Below are 23110 nucleotides of genomic sequence, written 5' to 3'. Positions count from 1 at the left end.
TAGAACTTATATCCCTTTTATTTTGCTTCAAAAAATAGTATTCTCTGGAATCATTCCCCATAGTACATAACAGTTCTGTTCAATTTCCTTTCTTAAAAAAACAATTGAATAGTCATAAACAAGCAAAAAATCCTCTTGACCTACATCTTTTTCTACCTAGCGTCTCACATTTCATTTTCTCCCTGTGGCGTAACACCTTTTAGATTTGGCTTAAATCATTATTACTTCCTCTTATTCTTCCTTTTATGCCATACAATAGTCTTCAGCATACTATAATAGCACAAATTAAACTGCTGCACTTATCAAAAAACCAGGGGTCCTCAACTTACCAAATCAAAAGTCACCACTCTGTCTTAATCTTAGCCTCACAGCAGCATTCCACATGGTTGAGGGATTTCTTCTTTTGGAACATCTTTTCTCATACTTTTCCCTTCTTCCTACAACACTTGCCAATCCCGCTCATTCTAATTTGCCAGCCGACTGCTTTTTGCTTAACAGTCAAGTCAGCCTGAATGCTTTTATCTTCTCCAGCTACATTCTCTGCCAAAGGGATATCATTCATTGCCATGCCTGACATACGTGCTATATGTCGATGACTTCCATATTGATATATGCAGTCCTGAGCACTCTGCTATGGATTCTTTTTTCCTAGAATGTGGCATGGATGGCCTCTTTGTATAATTTACCTCAAATATCACCTTCTAAAATGTCCCGTTTCCTCCAGACAATTAATAATCATCATACCTCACCCATAAATAACACTTTTATAGTATACATGATCATATATTACCTCCTTTAATTAAAATAACTGTTTATTTGTATATAACTAAAATGTGTTTCATATTAGCAGGTAACTCCTTTATCTCCTTTACAATTTTATCTATAGTTTCAAAGGAAGATTCCTAGCATGTTACATCGTAATGTATGGAAGAAGAAGAAAGAGAAAGAAGAAGGAGAAGGAGAAGGAGAAGGAGAAGGAGAAGGAGAAGAAGAAAAGCAAGAAGCAGAGGGAGGAAGGAGGAAGAGAGGGAATAAGGAGACAGAGGGGAGGGCAGTAAGGGAAAGGAGTAGAAGGTGGAGAAGGGGGAGGAGGAGAGGGACGGATGAGGAAGGTGAACTGTTTCTTTGCCTACCTACCAAAATAGAGTAATTTAAAGTGCTATTTACATCTAATAATAATTTGCCTTGATATATATTACACAGGCAAATTTGTTTCTGCTGTATTTAAAGACCTATGTTCCAAACAATGTAGAAATACATCTTTAAATTCCTACCTGGAATGTTAAAAATCAAGAATCAGGAAATTATATAATGAAATATATATTTTTTGAATCATTGGCTAATGAATCAAGTAATGAGGTAAAGTAGTTATAAGCATGTTACCATAATTTAAAATGGCCATTATCAAATCACATTTATTTGTGACTGTTAAGTAAATTTTTGAATTAAACTTTCCAGTACATTGTGCTACAAAAATTTTTTGAGTGAATAACTGAGAGAAGTTTTGCATAGTCACAATTTCCCCTTTACTGGAAAGACATTTCTAATTTCCAAGACAGTCAATTCTTATATCTTATGGAAACCATTCTCTCCTAAATGCATTATATTTAAAATATTAACAACAACAACACTGGGTTTTGAAAAGTATCTTCAAATAAATACAGCCACACACAGGTGTTCAACCACTTGGTTTTGTCTTAGTGGTTTTTTTTTTTTTTCATGATTTTGATGTATACAGTAGAGTCTAATAAATTCACTTTTCCTATTTTTTATGCATATCTTGCCAGATTATCTTGTTTGCTTTTATGAGATACAAAAATATGTTTTGTTTTGAAAAAGAAATTCTTGTACTTAAGAACCTAGTAAATGAACAAGGTACAAAAACTTATGAATTGCTCAAATAAACATGTCTAAACTTCTTTTATTCCTGTGAAGGCTGAGATATTTTAATAACATTAATGTGTAGTATCATTTTTTCAAAATTTTGATGCATAGTCTAATTTTTCAAATATATTACTTAAACATAATTGTAGAAGGAAGTTCTAGTATAGAACCTTAAATCATCTACTTCCAAAACGTATCCTTGAAATTTTAAACTTGCTTTCATTGTTAATATATCTTTGATGTAAATTAATATGCAATACCTTCTGGAGACATCTCTGGTACAATGGCCTCATAAGGTTCATCTAGGAATTTTGGTTCATTGTCATTGATATCCGAAACTTTGATGACAAACTCAGACTCAGGTTCCACAGCCCTTCCAGTAGTGATGTCTATTACCTGGGCTCTTAAGGTGTAGAGGGATCGCTCCTCTCTATCAAGCTTCTGTATGGCATATATGTCACCTGTTCTTTCATCAATGATAAAAGTACTTCCAGCTCCAGCTCCCAAAAGCTTGTACTGGAAAGAATTGTTTCCATTGTCTAAATCAGATCTTAGCTGCAAATGGAAAGAGGGATCATTTAGTTTCCAAACATCTGAAATGGACAAATCAAAATACAGATTTTTTTATGTACGTTAATTATTCCCCAAGTTAATGATTTTATATTATTTCCATATTACATTAAATGAGGCAAAATATTAATATCAAGATTAAAATCTATCACCAGGGAGAAGGAAGAGTGAATATTTAGTGTAAAGAGCTATACAAATTTCATTATTCTAAACAGAAACAAAAATAACTGGATAATAAGGCTTCTTTTGTAAGTTATGCACAACATAGTTGGTTCAGTTTTGATTTATAATTAAATTCTCAGTCACTAAAACTCTACTCTCAAATATTTATACTAGATTGGGTCCTTGAGATAGAACGACAATTTAGTGACATTTAAACACTGATGTTCTATTTCTTGCCTGGAAATACATGGAAACAAGAAACTATTAGAATGAAAATTAGGGTTCATAAAGATAATAATAATCTTGACTGTTAATTAGGTATTTATTACATGTCATAAAATCTATACATTGCTTTATATTAGTGTTCTCAAGTAATTCTCATATCAATATTATGAAATACATATTATTGATATGATCAATTTTTCTATAGAGAAGAAAAGTGAGATTTTGTTTTACAAACTTTCTTCAGAGTCATATGGTCTTTGTGTGGATATAGAATTTACAACATGAGGCTATCAAATCTTCTATGAGGCTGTCAAATTTCAGATTCTCCATGTCAACAACTCAGTTACATGTTCTTTAGCCCTTGGGTTTTAGCCAGAAAGTATAAAACTTTCTTCTAAATATATTCTACCTAATTCTCAAATACACACTTTCAGCCTGTGCACTCATTTTCATATTTTCAAAAAGCAAAGTAAATTAGTTCATCATTCATACTGTTGAGGTATTATTTAGAATTTTTAATTTATCTGTAAAAAAAAGTCTAATTCTGATATAGTTAAAATTATCACATAGCTTTTCATATCTAAATTATTTGTACGTAAGAGAAGTATGTCATGGTTCCCTAATCATTGTGAATCCACATTTTGTTGATTCACCATGTATGAAAATGCTCTTATAGAAAGTTACAGTTCCTCCGAAAATTTACAAAGCTAACCATGAAATCAGTTGTAAACAAATTCGTGATTTTTCTGATGGCTCAAGTTATAATATCTTATTCTGCATAAATTAATACACTTTCCATGCAGTTGTGGAGAAAATCTAAAGGTACTAGTAACTAATCTTGCATTTTAATAATGTGCCAAATATCAATGCTATGTAATGAAACAAATTGAGAAAAATAACATCCAGATTGTCTTTCTGCTAATATTTCTTTTGATAGTTCTTAATTATTCATAAAATAAATTCTTTATGTGATGATGTAAGAAATTGAGGAACATAATTATACAATCAAATCAATATATCAAGTGAGCAATGTATGGTTCATATTTTTAAATTAATTCATTTCAATATGATTTGATAATTTATTTGATATTATAATGAAGATAAATTAAGTTCAGTAATAAATAAATATATTGCAAATATATGTGCAGTGTAATTTTCAAAAACAAGTGAGCTTGACATTTTTAAGACCCAGATTTAAGGGAAGACAGAGACAAAAACAAAAAAGCTTACTTGAACACCAGCCTTTCAGTGTCACAAAATGCATACGTTAAACACATTTCAATTAAATGGCCTGTAGTGTTATACAATTTTCTATACTTTTATTCAAAAAACTTTTCCTAATTAGGCTGCTACTGTCAATTTGCTAAACAAATATCACTTCAAATTTTCACTTAATTGTACTTCCCAATCTTAATCATTTTTCAAACAAATGGATCAAAGAGAGTTATCTTGAACACATCAGCTAAATTGTATATTTACTAAGTCTTTTGACAAGCACCTAAACATTCATTATTGTTCTTTTTGAAATCAGTGATTCGCTTGTTTTTTAAGCCTGATGAGTTTGTGTAGCAGAAAAACATTTTTCAGAGTAGTTTCATAAATATGTCTATAAAATGAAAAAATAGGCAAAACCAATCACTGTGAGAAAGGAGGTAGCCAGAGATTTATGTGGGGAGTAGAAGCAAACAAACTAGAAAATGTGACAGCCCCAGAGGTAGCTGGTGTTCCAATTACACTGATGCACTTCCCTACAACACCTTATTTACTAAAAGCCAACAGCTGATTTTAGCCTGTCACTCCATTCAGTGATGGGAGAGTATATGGTGTTCTGTGCAGTCCACTGTAAAGGTAGCTAGAGACTCAGTTACCGAGTCAGCACCTAACTGTGGACCTTGTTAGTGCCAACTGTGCATACTATTTACCTGTAGTCTGAGTCGAAAATAAAAGGAGATGAGAAATATTTCTTGTAATGTGTTTGTGTGTATGCGTGTGTGTGTTCACAATACACCCTCCTCCCTGCACGTTTGGAAATACTTGCCTAAAATCCTAATCTAAGGCTTTGGTTGAATATACTCATACACATTTGGCTGATGACATAGATGAAGTTCTATGGAATCCAGATACCATGCTAATACTGCAGCTCTCCTGAAATGGCTAGAAAATGAGAGTTAATAAATTTTGAGTGCTTCACCCTTTGGGCCCAATTAAATTTTAGTGCCAGTTAATTAGCGGTTAAACTTATTTCAGTTCATTTATCTAGAGAAAAAGCCTTATGGAAAAGGACATGATACTGTAATCACCTTTGTTTAAAGAAAACCAAATAATAAAATACAAGCCAAAAACATAAATAGGAGATGCATTGTCTCATTAAGGAATTGTTTTTAAACTATATTCTTTTAAGAAAGTGAATATAATTATTCCTTTTACTTTAACTTTACTAATCAATTTAAGTGTGTAGGCCCCTGAAGCTACTTAACTGTAAAAGAATATGGTATTAACCTGCTTCATTAAAAATGAACAAGGTAAATCAACAGCTACTTAGCATAACAGAAAATTGGGCTAAATACTGTTGGTAAATGATATTTGTCTCACTGTGACTGCTTAGATTCATTACCAAAAATAACACAATCAAGTTTCCAGATGTTGAAAATGAAGGCTGCATTTTCATACGGGATACTAAAGTGAAATTTAAAAACCAGAGCTATCCCTCTTCAAGATTTTAGTGGATGTTTTAGGTGCTTGCAAATCTGAAACAATTATTGATGCTGATATTTGATGCTTTTCAATGGCTTCACTGTCAAAATGTGGAACTCATCAAATCTCCCAACTTCTCCAACATATTTATTTACATTGTTGTGCTATTTACTGTAACATTTTAAATAAATACCCGGCCGATGTGATGACTAGTCTTATTCATTTCCTCTGGTACAAAAAATTGGTTCCACACCCAGCCACGCTTCACTCTCAAATGAGATCGCACTGGCTGCTGGACTTTCTTTCTTTGAGAGTTTTCTGTTGCTCCAAGACAAGGCCATAGGAGAGGAATTCCCAACATAAAACGCAGCAGTAAGTGACAGTTCATTGCGTTGACTCTTTGATTCCAACTATTACTCTTCAGAGGAAACAGGACGTCACTAACAAAACTCTTGCCTTCTTTTATAATCTTTTTTGATTCTGTGTACCTTCTATATACCTAAAGCGTCAGAAACAAAACAAAATTTGACATTTTAAAATAACATTTTCTCACATAATTACTAAAGACAGGTTACAACTTCTGCATCTGACAAAAATGGAATAAAAATAAACATTTAATTTATCTTCCAATTAAGCTGGCTAATTATGATTTGTAGCTCAGCAATAATTTGATTAGAATAATTATAAATTTCTGCTCAGGCACTGCTAGTTTTAAACTGCAGTCATAAATCTGCCTGAAAGTTGAAAGATTGCTCTGGGAGTCTCCTTGATTGACAGCTGACATTGAGATAGACTTCCTTTTAATTTGACTTATTTGACTTGCTTACTTTCTCCATTCTTTCTCAGTAAAACTCAAACTATCTCATTAAAGCAACAGTCAATCCAGGAGGAAAAAAGTCATATTTTTCCTTTTTATATTTGGTAGGGATAAGCTTCCTCATCCAATTTCCCAAATTATGGTATTTTATGTAGTAATTAGACAAAATGGCAATTCAGCTTAAAACTGGTGAATTCAATAATCAGTTATACTGATACGATAAAACACTGAATAGAAAGCTTGCACAAGATATTTACTCTTTTTTAATTTCAAAGATATGGGGAAGAAGTGTTTATCAGCTTAACAAAAACAAAATCCTCTTAGGACAATAAATACAAAATTATAGTTCCTGGGTAAGAATGGGTGAATGTTTGTAATATGTAAGGATGATATGAAATGTATCTTCTAGTATTTAAATATTAAAACAAAAGACTCTGCCTATTGAGCTTTACATTTAAAACTTTCCATTGACCCAAGGCTCTCTCTTCATGATGGGTAATTCTAATCCTTACATGTAACTTAATACTTTTGCATTTCCAACATCTACATCCAGCCAAATTTGATTTATTTTATAAAGAAAAATAATTCTGTAAGATTCACAATGGAGTTTAACATCATATAATCAACAGAAAAGCCAGAGTTCATGTTAGGACTTTTTCTACATGATTATGTTTTGAATTTTCTGCATGTATTTTTGAACGACTCCTTAGAGATTTTTTAGGTCTTTGGCTCGTGTTAAGAGGAGTTGTTAAAAAAACACCTAGTTAAGAAAATACACAGGGATTCTGTGGTCCCGGTGTACTTCCTTTAAGCAGATGTATTCCTTGTTAAAAGTTTACTTAATGAAGGTCATAGAGAAATTCAACTGAGGTGAAAAAGATGAAATTTATCTTTATGCTACATATTTGAAATTCAGATAAATCTGCTCTTTAGAAATTGCTAAAATATATATTTTTGGTAGCTGATGAATAAAAATACTTGGAACTGGTACGATATTATTCATGAAAAAGATATTTTTTCATAAGTTTGGCAAATTATCACCAACACTGATATGAAGTTAGCTGGCCATGTTTCAGTGAATATAATTTTTGTGAACTTTATATTATGGTATTTTGATACATATAAAGATAAATAAAATAGTGTAATGAATACCTGGATATCATTACCCTGTTTCAGTAATTACCAACACATGGTCAATATTGTGTCATTTCTACACATGCTCACTTTTTAATATTAAAACCAATTTCAAATTCATATCATTTTAACCATTGAAGCCACACACACACACACACACGCAAGTATACATGTTATGTAAGTGTGTATACACACTTTTAAACATCAAAGTCAAAGCTTAAAATTAATAAAAAATTTTAATATAATAAAATATTCATACAGTGTTCAAATTAAAATCTTTATCTTTGAATTAAGTTTTAAATATGTCCACACAATGCAGTTTTTTGGTACATTTCTCAATTCTCATTTGGTCTACAGGTTTCCTCTAATTTTTCTTTCCGTTTATACGCTGAAGAGTCAAGGTTATTTGTCCTATAGAGTTTCACATAATCTGAATTTTGCTAATTGTATCACTGTTGTATGATTCAGTATGTTTCTTTATCATCCATATTTTTTATAAATGTTTAGGGGCTTGATTAGAAGTAATATAAAATATTCATCAAAAATATTCATAGCCAATCCTATTGCATGACATCTTCAGTAGACTAGGACACAAAATATATGTTCAAGAAACCAGAAGAAATGTTGAACGTGTTAAGTAGAAAAATTGAAAATAAAATAAAGATTAAACTTTTAGAGAATAATACTACAATGTCTACGATGAAATACACTGCATATGATTAATGGCATATTATTCACACTGAGAAAAAAAACGGTTCGATTGAAGACAAATATAAATCTTCTGAAAAAACATAATGAGAAAAAAGTTAAAAAATTAAAAATGAACAAACTATCACTGAGTTGTGAGACAATTTCAAACATTCTCATTTATGTATAATTGCAGTTTCTAGAACCAATGAAATTTAGAAACTCATGCATCCAAAATGTTTAACAAAACTTAAGCACAGATGTTAAAAAATATTATACCAAGGCGCATCATGATTAAATTACTCAAAACCATTAATAACGAGAAAATCTGAAAGATAATCAATGATATGTTATATATAGAATAACAAAGATAAAGTTGATAGCAGATGTCTCATCTCAAACAATGCATGCCAAATGACAGTGCAGAAACATTTTTAAGGTATTGAAAATGAAAAGAAATCAATCCAACTGAGAATTTCTCAACCAATCACAATGATTTTCGTAAAGAGATCAGCTGAATTGAAAGAGAAGAAACTGAGCTGTCAGGTATTGGAGCAGCTAATTCAAAGAACAAGTAAAAAATTTAAGAGGTAAGCCTTTAGACACTTACTGCAATAGTATAAGCAAGAGGCTAAAACCAAAGAAACTGTTGCATCTTCTTTCCTTATTTCCTCCATGGAACAGCACTCTAACCGAATCAGAGGATAAGCACAGACATGTGGATCATTGCATTATGATGGTAGTGCTACAAAAAACTAAGTCATTTTTTATGGACTCTGGGTTCAGGGGAGTGCAAGGGGAGTGTTAAGAGTGAAAAAGTACTAAGTACATTGTCAGAGTGGGAAACTGTCTTCAAAGTTTCACCCACTTTAGTCAATAAGGAGACCTCATCAGAAATGCTTGAGAAAGACTTCTGCCCAAGGCCACAGATAAAGCCCTCTTTACACTTTAACACTGGGGCTAGTAATGTAAATATGAGAAGAGCATGACCTAATGGAAGGGACTGTGTCCTTGACTGCAACTCCCTTCAGAGTATGCAATGCACTGGTTGTGCATCAAATCTGGTGTGACACGGGAATGTTTTCGCAATGAGTACTGTACTGCCAGGTCAAGTCTTTATAGTTGCCTATAGCCAGGCCTGAACAAATCACAGTTGTTACCCCAAAGCCATATTCCTAATCTTCAATAAAGGAAAGTGGGATGAAGACTCTGTCTGGTGTACAGCATCAGCACACAAGGGGAACTACAATACAATACATGATTAAAGAAGTCCTTCAAGAAGAAATAAAATAATACTAGAAGGAAATCTGGATCTATGCAAAAACAGAATCACCAGAAATGGAAGGTGTATCAGTAAATAGAAAGACCTTTTTTAAATTATAATATCATTAAAGGATAATTGGCTGTTAAAGCAAAAATAATAACAAAGTATTGTGGGGCATACATCATTTACAGAAGTAAAATGTATGAAATTAACAGCATAAAGATTAGGAATATGCTATTTTAAGCTCCATCAACCATATATAAAGTGGTATGACATAACTTAAAATAGATTATAATTAGGGTACATGTGCATACAATAAACCTAAAGCAACTACTAAAATAAAGTAACAGAGTTTACTACAGGCTACAAAATAGTTAAAACTGAAGCCTAAAGAATACTCAATCCAAAGAGGAAATAAAAGAAAAAAGTGAGCAAAGGACAGGTGAAAAAAACATACAAGTAGCAAAGTGGTATGTTTAATAACAACCATAATAATAATCACTCTAAATATTAATGGGATAAAAAATCAAAGTACGAGATGAGGATTATTAGATTTTTAAAAAGACTCAACTATATGTCTTTAAAATGATTTAAAATATAAAGGTACAGTAGGTAAGAATTTAAACAATGAAAAATATATATCTTGCTAACTCCAGTCAAAAGAAAGCTACAATGGCCATAATATTAGATAATGTAGATTTTGGGACAAAGAATATTAGCAGTGATAAACAATATCATTTCATAATTATAAATTGCATAATTATAAGTGATAAACAATATTATTTCATAATTATAAATTATAATGTCATTTTATAATATAAAACAATATCATTTTATAAGAATTATGTCAATTCATTAACAGGGCACAACTTTTCTAAATGTTTATACACTTAATAACAATGCCTCAAAATAAATGAAATAAAAGATGAAATAAAACCTTATTGTATTACAAGAAGAAACACACAAATCTATAATTCAAATTGATTCATTTCTATTCAACATTATACTGAAAATTCTATCCAATGAAATAAGAAACGAGAAGCATCTAGATTAAAAAGATAAAACAAAAATGTTTATTTACACAAAGCATAAATACACATATAGAAAATCTTATGAAATCTATAAAAATACTGGTAAAATCTATAGGTAATTTTAGCAGGGTTGGAGGATACAAGGTCAATATTAAAATCAGTTATATTTCTATTTACTAGCAATGCATAATCAAAATTTAAAATTTATACAACAGTACATTTTATAATAATGTAAATAATTCAAAGATTGGGACATAAATCTAACAAAAATGTGCAATACCTCAAACACTATAAAATACTGCTAAGAGGAATCAAGAAAAATCAATATAATTGGAGATATTTATTGTGATACTGGATCAGAAAACTCAAAATAGTTAAAAATGTCAATTCTCTCCAAAGTGTTGTATAAACACAATTAAAAAAATACAATTAAATTTAAAATACAAAATAAAATTCCAAACAGGTATTTTTATAAAACTTACATGCTCATTCTATAATTATATATGCAAAAGCATGGGACTTAGAATGACTCAAAGAACATTTTAAAAGAAGAGGAAATTTGGAAGACTATGCCATCTGACTTTAAGACATAATGCTACAGTAATCATTATGGTAAAGTATTGGATCAACAAATAATTTAGTAGAACAAACCACAAAGTGCACAAATACACCTACATTTATGTGATCAATTGATATCTGAAAAAGTTCAAAAGGCGAAATCAATGGAGAAATAACAGTCTTTGTGCTAAAACACCTGAGTATTCACTTGAGAAAAAGATACTTTGATCCATACTTTACCGTGCACAAGGTCACAGAAAGTGAATACAAATTTAGATGAAGTACTTGTAATTTCTTTGGCAAAGATTTCTTACAACATTATCAAAAGTGCACTTGTTAAAAACTGACAAATTGGACCGTAGCAAAATTGAGATAATCTCTGTATCAGATCCCATTGCTACTGTAAAGAATTCCCACAACTCAGTGTCTTAAAATGATACACATTTATTGTCTTACAGTTCTATAGGTGAGATGTTTAAAATGAATTTCACTGGACTGAAACCAGGGTGCCAGAAAGGTCATGCTTCCACCCGAGTCTCTAGAGAAGAGTCTATTTCCTTACATTTTCCAGCTTCTCAAAGTGTATTCCATTCCTTGCATGCCTTGGTTCATATCCCTCCTCTAGGCCAGCAGCAGAGCATCTCCAAATTTCTCTCTACTCTATCTTCACATTGGCTTCTCTTTGTTGTGTTAAATTTACCTCTTCTCCCTTTTATAATGATACTTATAATTTCCTTTAAAGTGCACTTGGATAATCCAGGATAATCTTCCTATCTAAAGACCATTAACTGAATCTCATGTTTATCTACGGAGGTCACAGTCTTTGGTTTTAGGAGTGAAGACCTTGATATCTCTGACAGCCATTATGTGGTCTACCTCAGATGATAATTAAATGAGAAAACAAGTCATTCTGTATTCAGAATGTACAAGGACTTTCAAAACTTGGAAACAGAAATTCATCACAATTTTTTGAAATAAGCAAAATATTTAAAGAGACATATCACAAAGAGTTGACATGTAAAATAAGTTGAAAAAAGATAATCAACACCTTCAGTTTCAACAGGTAAATGCAAATTAAAACTACAATGAGATACCAGTAAACTCTTACTAGAATGAATATCATTAAAAGACTGACCATATCAAGTATTGAAGAGAATATAGAGCTACTGTACCTCTCATACACTGCTAGTGTGAATGTAAAATCGCATGACTATTTAGAAAACAGTTTGGCAATTTGTTAAAAAGTTAAACATAGAGGCCAGGCGCGGTGGCTCACGCCTGTAATCCCAGAACTTTGGGAGGCCGAGGCGGGCAGATCACAAGGTCAGGAGATCGAGACCATCCTGGCTAACACAGTGAAACCCCATCTCTACTAAAAATACAAAAAAAAAATAGCCGGGCGTGGTGGCAGGCGCCTGTAGTCCTAGCTACTCGGGAGGTTGAGGCAGGAGAATGGCGTGAACCCGGGAGGCGGAGCTTGCAGTGAGCCGAGATCGCGCCACTGCACTCCAGCCTGGGTGACAGAGCGAGACTCCATCTCAATAAATAAATAAATAAATAAATAAATAAATAAATAAATAAAAAATAATTTAAAAAAAGGTAAACATATACCTGCCATATGATCCAGCCATTCTAGATATTAGGTAGATATCAAGGATATCTATCTAGATATCTACCTAAGACAAAATAAAATTATATTTCCATATGAAGATGTTTACATGAATATCAGAGCAGGTTTATTTGTAACAGACAAAAACTGGGAAAAGTCAAATGTCTATCAACAAGTCAATGTACTAAGAAACTGTAATATGTCTATGCAATGTAATGACACTCAGTAGTGAAAAGAAATGAACTACCGATATAGTAACATCTCAAAATAATAATGAGTAAAACAAGCCTGCCAACAAATTCAGGTTGTGTGTTTCCTTTTGCATCTAATTTTAGAAAATTTAAAACAATCATAGTGAATGAAATCAGACAAAGAACTGTGGGAAAATGGGGATGGGAGGAAGATCCGGAGGGAAGGATGATGAAGGGACATGAGGAGACTTTTGAGGGTAGTGATGATTGTGCTCATTATCTCTATTGTGATGACAGTCTTAGAAGTAGAAATATGTCAAAAATTCGATTCAGCTTGAGTATATGCAGATTATTGTGCCAGTTATACTTCATTAATGTTGTTAAAAATCTTGACTTGTCAAAACCTAGAAAAACAAATTAGACAACTAACTGTGGAACAACAGATAATAGATGTTTCTGATGTGTTATGATATGACCTTCATAAAGAACATTGCCTGTAAAGTATTTTACCAAAAAAAAGTTGAAAGCTAATTTTCAAGTTACAGGAAATTAACTTGTAATAAAAGAACAAACTAAATGGGAAATAAAGTAAACAAAGTAAAAGGAAACAATCAAACAAACCCAAATTGTGTCTTTCTACAGATTTGCTACCCACAGTGTAATCTGTGGAATAGGAGCATCTTACTACAAATGCCAAATCTTGAGCTTCTTCACAGGTACTGACTTTGAGTCTGCATTTTATCACACTTACCACAAGGTCTGAATATACAATAAATATGAAAAAAGCATTGATCTACCACAGAATTGATCTAGTTTATTTGACATGTCAAAAAAAGCAGGAGTTTAGGAAAGATATTGTTCTAGATTAAGAAAGATTTAAGATATGTTAGAACTAGTGTAAAATGTGGGCATTATTTGGGTCACGACTTTACAAAACTGTTTTTATATTTGCATTTTTATGGATTTATAAAAAATTTAGACTGTATAAGGTATAATACATAGTAATGTAGAGATGAGCAGTAGATGATAATGAGAAAGTATTGCCAATTTTGTTGGTCATTGAATGTTTCTTTCTTGTTACATAAAAACATGCCCTATTTTTAGTCATGTATACTTGAAGCATATTGGTATTAGAAATGACAGGATGTCTTGAGAAAAAGCATATTTTCTTTAAAATATCTGAAAAAAATGGGAGGATAGGCAAAACCATTGTGGTAAATTGATAATAACTGTTGAATTCGGGTCATGAGTATTTGGATAGTTGTTCTTTTCTTATTGACTTATGCTTAAAATATACGTATTAAAACAACAACAAAAATATACAGCAATGTCGTACTTTTAAATAAATATGTTAAACAAATACAAGTAATTATTGTAATACCAGCTATTGATGACAATGTATAGAAAGCAGAACTATACAACCTCATAAAATTGAAAATTTTGACACTATTTTGGAGAATAATTTGGCCAAAAGCAACAAATTTTACAATGTGTATATAAAGTATCAGTTATATTTCACTATTTTTACCTAGAGAAATATTCAAATTTGTCCACTGGGAAGCAAGTATAAATTGAATTAATTGAAAAAAGAATGTTTAAATTAGGATACCATATGATACTAATTATGTAAGTGTTTCACAATTACAAGGCAATGTCTCATAATACTCTTGGCATAAAGCAATTAGTTAGTAAGTCTAGGCAGAGAAAACTGACAAAATTTGTCATGGTAATTACAATGATTGAAATAAGTGAAATTTGTCTAAAAGTTGAAACTTAGAAATTTCTACAACGTTTTCCTCCCTCGAAAACAGTTTAAAGTAAATATGACAAGCAACAACACTCATGACATCTGGGTCATTTTTCTACCAAGTGCTATTTTTCCCTATTAAATATATGATTGAAATATTTCTCAATTAAATTTAGTTAAAAATCATCATTTATAATTCTAAGGAAAAAGCCCTTTAATTTGAACACCCTTAGATAAAACATTCAAGAAAAATGAACGGTAACAGTAGTTATATCTCAATAATGAAATATTGTGGCTTTGTTTATACTCCTCTATATTCCAAACTTTCTATAATGGTCATACATTTCAGCAGAAGTGAAAAACATTTCAAATAATGCTCCACTTCTGATTGAAGACTGGTGGCAGCTGTCAGCATTGCTAGACTGAGAAACACTTTGGGCTGAAACCAGGCAAATAAGAAAAAATGCTCTAGCCTGAAATGGGCCCTGGATAAACCAGCAGTGGCATTTTGCCCTGCATTTGCAATCTTGTTTATATTTTCCAATCAGATGAATATGCTAAAAAATCTACATAACATTTCAGTATGAAGAAATGCTAATACTATGTCTTATGTTAGTGTGTTTATATTTTTTCTCTTATTGCTAATACCTGGGAATGTTAATCCATATTTATTTTCAAAGTTGTAAAATATATTTCAGAATAAAAGTGCATTTATATTAGCACAATATTAGATACTAAACTAATTATAATAATATTTAAATAGCATTATTATAAGTAGAAACAACATATTATGGCCAAATAAAATTGCAAGTATATTTGTGATGATTAATATTAGGTGTCAACTTGATTGAAGAATCCCTAGATAGCTGGTAAATCATTGTTTCTGGATGTGTCTGTGAGGGTTTTGCCAGAGGAGATTAACATTAGAGTCAGTGAACTGGGAGAAGAGTCATCCTGGGTTGTGGTTGGGCACCATCCAATCAGCTGCCAGCATGGCTAGAACAAAGCAGGTGGAAGAAGGTGGGAGAAGCTGGCTTGCTGAGTCTTCTGGCTTTCATCTTCCTCCTGTGCTGGATGCTTCCTGTCCTTGGATATCAGACTTTAAGTTCTTCGGCCTTTGGACTCAAAGTGGTTTGCTGGAGGCCTCTCAGGCTTTTGGCCACTGAAGGCTGCACTGTTGGCCTCCCTGCTTTTGAGACTTTGGGACTCAGACTGAGCGACTACTGGCTTCCTACCTCCTCAGCTTGCAGAGGGCCTATCTGGGACTTCACCTTGTATCCGTGTGAGTTAATTCTCCTAATAAACTCCCTTTCATATATGCATATATCATATTAGTATTGCACCTCTAAAGAACCCTAATACAATATTTTTTCTAATGTGTTATTTATATCACACATGCTGGGACTTATATTCAGTAATTTTAAGTGACCTGTCCTGTAAACAAATGTATTCATAACTAGTGCTACAACTGATCTTAAAGACATCAAGTGTATTCTATACACTGTACTTTACTGAATGGAAGAAAAAAATGCATAAATATCTAACACTGTGACATCTGTAGCTGATGGTTCACTTTGTTTACATTGAATAAAGATCTATAAATTACATTTTAATGTTTGGACCATTCTTCAAATGACAAAATAAATGTTTTCTATTATCTCTTCTTAGTATACATTTTTTCTCCTTGTTCTAAAGATTCTTGAGGTCAAGTAAAAAAAAATTAGTCAGAATGATGGATTTGGTGGCTGTGTGGGAGAAGATATAAGTTGAAGCTAGGAAATGTGGATGGGATAAATATAGAAATTTAATCCTGTTTGTGATCTCTTTAAAAATCAAGGGAAACTTGGCAGCTTCATAGAATGATACTATGCATAAAAAGACTCTGAAATGGCTTTCTCAGAACCACTAGTATGAAATATAAAGAAATGCGAGTGGATATAGTTTGCATACATAAGTGAAAAGGAAGCAATATTTTGGGCCCCAAAATTTTAATAACCCATGTGCCAACTCTTTCTCTAAACATTCATTCCGCAGCACTAAAATGTGAAAGATCATTTTCTGTTTTATTTATGAATGCTCATTAAGCATATAATTTGCATATTTAATGTCACCAAAAAAAAAAGCCCTCTGGGACAGCTAAAGCAGTGTAGACTCAGAATACCTATATTGGAGCCTCTGATGCCCTCTGTGACACTACACAGCCTTCTACATTCACTATTGATGTGAAATCCTAAGATGTACAGCAACAAGTGCCATTTCATTTCTGGGCTGGATATCATGAACTTTATTCAGGAGCAGTGGTAGAGGACTGTGGATTAATGAGCAGCATATGTGAAGTGGTAAGCACTGACAACATTAAGACTGAGTGTGCAAAAGTTCTAAAATGGAAAGAGATAGATTCCAACTGGTTAACTAAATGCTGGTGAAATTTCATATTCTTAGATACAGTAGTTCACTTTTTCTTCCCCTCCACAAACTATCAAAACATGATTTGCCCTTATTTGTCAAGGGTAAATTTTTGTATGTTCCTGTATTGAAGATTTGCCTAAAACACATTTATCGGTATAGATCTTAATTATGTCTTTACCATCTTTGCAGTCTGATTTTTTTTTAAATTATTGTACTTTTTTATGAGTCTTTGGTGCTCTTAGTGTTATACAAAAATAAACATCAGACATATAAGCATTGATAAATATATTCTTTGTTTAAAAAACATAGTGACAGCAACAGAATGAAATGAAGGGAATCTGAAATTTATAGGGTTCGTGTGAGAAAAATAGGAATAAAAACATGATTTTCTTTTTTAAACTTTTATTTTTTGTTTGGAGGTACATTTGCACGTTTGTTATACAGGAAAACTCATGTCACAGAAGTTTGTTGTATAGATTATTTTATTACTCAGGTACTAAGCCTAGTACCCAATAGTTGTTTTGTTCTGCTCTTATCCCTCCTCCCACCCTCCGCCTTCAGGTAGGGCCCAGTGTCTGTAGTTCCCTTATTTATGTTAATGAGTTTTCACCGTTTAGCTCCCACTTATAAGTGAGGACGTATGATATTTGGTTGCCTGTTCCTGAGTGAGTTTGCTAAGGATAATGGCCTCCAGCTACATCTATGTTCTCACAAATCACGTAGACCAATGAAACAGAATACAGAGCCCAGAAGTAAGACTGCACACCTCAATCATCTAATCTTTGACAAAAACAAGCAATGGGGAGAAGCCTTTCTATTCCATAAATGGTGTTGGGTAACTGGCTAGCCATATACAAAAGATTGAAACTGGACCCTTTCCTTACACCACATACAAAAATCAATTCAAAATGGATTAAAGACTTAAACATAAAACCCAAAACTATAAAAACCCTGGAAGATAATCTAGGCAATACCATTCTGGACATAGCAACAGGCAAAGATTTTATGACAAAGACACCAAAAGCGATCACAACAAAAGGAAAAATTGACAAGTGGAATCTAATTGCACTTAAGAATCCCTGCACAGCAAAATAAACTATTAACAGACTAAACAGAAAAACTACAGAATGGGAGAAAATATTTGCAATCTATGCATCTGACAAAGGTCTGATATCCAGCATCTACCAGGAACTTACAAAAATTTACAAGACAAAACAACCTCATTAAAAAGTAGGCAAATACATGAACAGAAATTTTTCTAAGGAAGACATACACTTGGCCAACAAGCACATGACAAAAAGCTCAGTCTCACTTATCATTAGAGAAATGCAAATCAAAAGTACAATGAGATACCATCTTACACCACCCAGAATGGCTACTATGAAAAACTCAAAAATAACAGATGCTGGTGAGGTTGAAGAGAAAAAGGTACACTTACACTGTCGGTGAGAGTATAAATTAGTATTTACATTAGTTCATTTATGTCATCATTGTGGAAAGCAGTAAGGCAATTTCTCAAAGAGCTGAAAACAGGACTACCATTCAACCCAGCAGTCCCACTACTGGGTATATACACAAATGAATAGAAATAATTCTACCATAATGACACATGCATTTTCACTCATGCACACATGAATATACGTACCATAAAGGTACACGAATGCTCGTTGCAGCACTATTCACAATAGCAAAGACATGGAACCAACCTCACTGCTCATCAGTGACAGACTGGATAAGAAATGTGGTACACATATACCATGAAATATTATGCATTCTGATTTTAACTTAACCATCACATGAACGCAGCCTATTTCTTATTACTTTCCTGCATGTTTGCAGTCAAACCTGTACAATATTTTCATGTTTTTCTAAAATCTGATTTTTCTCTTAATGTTCTTATGACAAGATATAATACAGAAAAATAAAACATTATTTTACTTCTAGTATCTAAACAGGCATTCTATTATCCGTTTATTTCAGAAGATAACCTCACATATACCTGTCCTTATTTTTAGTTTTCATGTACAGTTAAAAACCACTGTAAACACTCTCAATAGCCTAAATCCATTCACTGGGAGGAGGTACATAAAATTGGTCTCACAGTTGAACAAAGAACCAACCGTTGAATACAAACATTAAAAAATTTATATCAACATATTGTTACTCAGCAGCCATTAAATTTGGTGCCATAAAACCATTTTGTCAAGTGAAATAAAGAAACGGAACACATACAATATAATTTCTTTAATTAAAGGAAAAAAGTTGTAGACAAATGCAGGGAAGACGTCCTGGATATATATAATATAAATTGATTTTATATAAATAAATGTTATTTTGCACCATAGTAAAGACCAAGAGAGTCACTCTCTACTGACTTTTGGGTTATTTTCCCTAATAGTTTGAGATGGAATGTTCTAAAGGCAGTTTGCTGGAGTTAACAGTAGCATATGTGGAGCAAGGATGGCTGAATAACTAACTCAGCACCAACACTTGCTAGTTCCATCACCTTGGACAAATAGCTCGACCTCTGGTTGTCTCAGTTGTCTCGTGAAAATTGAGGATAATTATTATGCCTCTCAAGCTTTGTATTCTTGATGAAACGAGTTGCTGCATCCAAAATACTGTCTGGCACGTATTAAGAGTTAAACGTTTTTAGTGAGCTACATGAAAATAGCTATTGACAGGTGAATAATAAGCATCTAGTGATTTCTGTATTTCTCAAGGTCAAAATATTCAGCTATTTTCATTTCTGCTAAAAATATACACACATAGAAAGCTTTGTAAATGACTATTGCAAAAATACTTTAGTATATATTTTCCCTGATGTATATGTTCCACATGTATTTTCAAATTATTTGAATGTCATTATTTTTTTTCTAAGCATGGTTAAGTGACTATGACAGATACATATTATCATGCTTGAAGCAATACATGATATTACATGGACATATATAAGCTGAAAATGATCCCAGTGTGACTCAGAACAATTATATTTTCAAAGAAGACTAATTATGACTTAAGGGATGAAAAATATTATAATCTATGCACTTATGCAGTTTGAAACTGAATCTAATTAGAAATTGTCTTTTCTATGACCTCTTCTTGGTTACATAAAGCTAATTATTCCATCTGTGAAAACTTGTAAAAATATAATGTATTCTGGAAAGCTCATGGAAAGCTGAAATATTGAGCTCAACTAAGCCCAGCTTCTCATAGAGAAAAACAGATGGCAATTAATATAATGTCTCCATTTTTAGAAAGCTATTGAGTAGACTTGGCCAAAATGATATATCATAGACTTAGAATCTGTGGTGATCAGAGAGTTCCAAAGCTTTCCCCAAACAAAGAAAAACAGAAAAACTTAAAGGTTTTGAAAATGCTACTAAAAAATAAGAATAAGAGTTTCTCTACATCAATTTAAAAAACACATCTTACCTCTCCTGTTGGGAAGTGAACACATGAAGCAAGCAAATACTATAAAGCCTTCGTGTGAAACAAATAGGAACACATGGCTCTTGGGGCCTGGAGTGGTAATATTAAAAGGGGAAGTAGTTAGAGAATATCACCTATCTTTCTTCTAATTTGAGAGATTTTTTATAAAAAGGAAAAAAAAAGAAAGAAGCCACAAAGTGTCTATAAACAGTCCCCTTTCATTCCAAAAGCACCTCTGTAATACCATATAGAGCAGTAACATGGAGAGTTAGTGGCAGATTTTACACTATGTGGTGAAGACTATTTTAAAAAATGATACTAACATTGTCTCAATGCTCAGTTCAAAAAGATTCTCTGTATTCTTGTGAATTTATTTAAATGTTGTCTGTGTAGTTAAACACAGAAGAAAGAAAATTAATATTAGAACAATGTTAAGAAAAAATAAATCCCCTTCTTGAATTGTTCTGGCTGGAATATCTTTTGGAATCCGTATTACCTATTGTCTTTATTCCCACTTCCATGCCTATCTTTTTATTTAACCTATTTTTATCTTATATTAACATTTTAATTTTATTAGTTAGTTACAATATGATTTTAGTCTTTAAAGAAATTATTTGGATCTTCTAATCAGTGCTTACCAGGACATTGGTATTACCAGGACATTGAAATAATTGTTCTGTTTCTCCATCAAACACCCTGGATCCATGACCTTCTATTGCCCTCTTGAAGGTGATATTTCATCCCAGCACTCTGACTAATCCTGCTCCTCAGCAAAGGACAATATAAGTAAGAGAATCAATAATAACATGGAGGCAGAACTGACAAAACTTAATGACCAATTGGATGTCAAAAGAAATTGCCTGTGTTAGGAGTGTCAAATGAGAGTTGGGAAATGCAGAGGTTAAGATACCTTCAAAAATCACAAGTGACAATGCTAACTGGTGCTGGTTACTCCAGACCCAGAAGGAACTGTGATTGCTATCATGACATTCTTCCTTCCACTCCATCACTCTGAGAAAAGTCTAGGTTCAGTTTTTTAAGATTTCATAAACTGTCCCTAACTTCTGAATGACTAATCAGATGAAATGGCTATGACTGGTATATAAAATTAAAAAAAACAAAAAAACAGAAGAACTAAAATGTTTTGGTCACTGTGGTAGGCATATAATTGTTTACCAATATCTCTCTTGCAATTGCACAAGGTTACATGACTGGTTTTACTAACAAGATATGAGTAAAAGTGATGTACACCATTTTCAAACTGAAACACCGAAAGGCCTATGAATAATTGTCTCGTCTTTATTGCTTCCTAGTTTGGCAATCAGTAGTTGAAGGATGGCGGAGCCTCTACCAAGCCTGGGTCGCTGAGTGACTGTGAAACTTGGATGCACTTCCCCCACTAACTCCCACCCAATGTTTGTGGTAGAAGGTTGCTGAGAAATGGAAAGTTAATTGGTTACTGTAATAGCCTCGTTCCCAGACTAACAAAATCAACTGTGTCTCTAATGGCATAGTGGTACTCATCTGTTCTCTTAGTAATTTGTCTCATAATTCAATGATACAGTAAATATTATATTCATTTCAAAAGAGAAGAAAGATCAAGGTGAGCTTGTACAACAACTCCTCAAAAAATGTCATTTTGTTCAATGTCATTTCAGTGTAATGTTGATGAGAAAAAAGTTGATTCACTGCCAGAGCCACTATCTGTGTTGAGTCTGCACATTCCCCTCATGTCTGCATGGGATTACTCTGGGTACTCCAGTTACTTCCCACTTCCCAAAGCTGTGCACATCAGGTTGGTTGTTCATCTACAAGGTCCCAGTCTGAGTGAGTGTGACCATGTGAGGGTGATCCTGCAATGGGATGGCACCCTGTCCAGGGCTGGTTCCCACCAATCTCCCTGAGTTGCTGGGATAGGCTCCTGCCACTCAGGCCCCGAACTGGAATAACCAGGTTGGAAAATGAACGAATAGAAATTATTGCAAAATGAAGATTTGTAAACGATCATCACACAAATGTAGGACAATAAACTATGCTGGGTAGGAAAGAGCTCAGTGAGCCAGCTGTATTTGTTAATTCTTGTGTTTGAACTTCGTGGTGGCCAGAGGTGATCCTGACAATCTTTGTTTTGCAAACATTCATTTCTTGATTTAACCCATCACCACTACAACAGCCAGTCACTCACTGATTCACCCAAAATCGGGTAAATAATGATCTTACTCGCTTTTACTAATCATATATATATATACAGCTCACATTTATTTCAGTGTTTAATATTAGAAATGTTTTGGTCCTTATTTATAACTTTAGTGAAGTTTTTGTTACCAGAAATATGTCATAGGGACTAAACTCTCGTTTATCTCAACTAGCCTCTGATAAAATTGGTTTTATTACACAGTGTTTCACTTAAAGTTGCAGTTTGAAGACTAAAGTGGAATGTATGCAGATACACCACTAAACTACTGATTAGGGAATCATACATCCCAGGCTTCTTTTGATGATTAATGGATTAATAGCTTTTCAGAAAGCAGAGAATAAACAAATAATGCTTCCCACTTCCAACAATAACAACAACCCAAGAAAAAATGTAAAAAGTAAAAATAAAAATCTTTAAAGGTTGATGAATAAGGTAGACTGAAAATTTAATGAACCTTCAAATAAATCATGATGGTTTAACAAAACCATCAATTACCATA

At 32.7% G+C, this 23110-nt stretch overlaps 1 protein-coding gene across 3 annotated transcripts in view; it reads right to left on the bottom strand.

Moving 5' to 3' along the window:
- Positions 1–23110, bottom strand: part of CDH19 (cadherin 19) — a 108800-nt gene that overhangs the window by 65194 nt on the left and 20496 nt on the right. For all 3 annotated transcript variants that reach the window (XR_001115579.2, XM_003264324.4, XM_004087697.3), the window contains exons 2-3: positions 5729–6034; positions 2145–2439 (exon numbers count right to left, since the gene is read on the bottom strand). Coding sequence is in view for 2 of the 3 variants with exons in the window: in XM_003264324.4 (XP_003264372.2) it covers positions 2145–2439; positions 5729–5923 (490 nt within the window). In the remaining variant the exon portion in view is untranslated. The remainder of the gene's footprint in view (positions 1–2144; positions 2440–5728; positions 6035–23110) is intronic.

The sequence above is a fragment of the Nomascus leucogenys genome, chromosome 4 (genome assembly GCF_006542625.1).
Source record: "Nomascus leucogenys isolate Asia chromosome 4, Asia_NLE_v1, whole genome shotgun sequence".
Lineage (NCBI taxonomy): Eukaryota > Metazoa > Chordata > Mammalia > Primates > Hylobatidae > Nomascus > Nomascus leucogenys.
The sequence above is the reverse complement of the archived record's forward strand: the minus strand, read 5'-3'. Positions and strand labels throughout refer to the sequence as shown.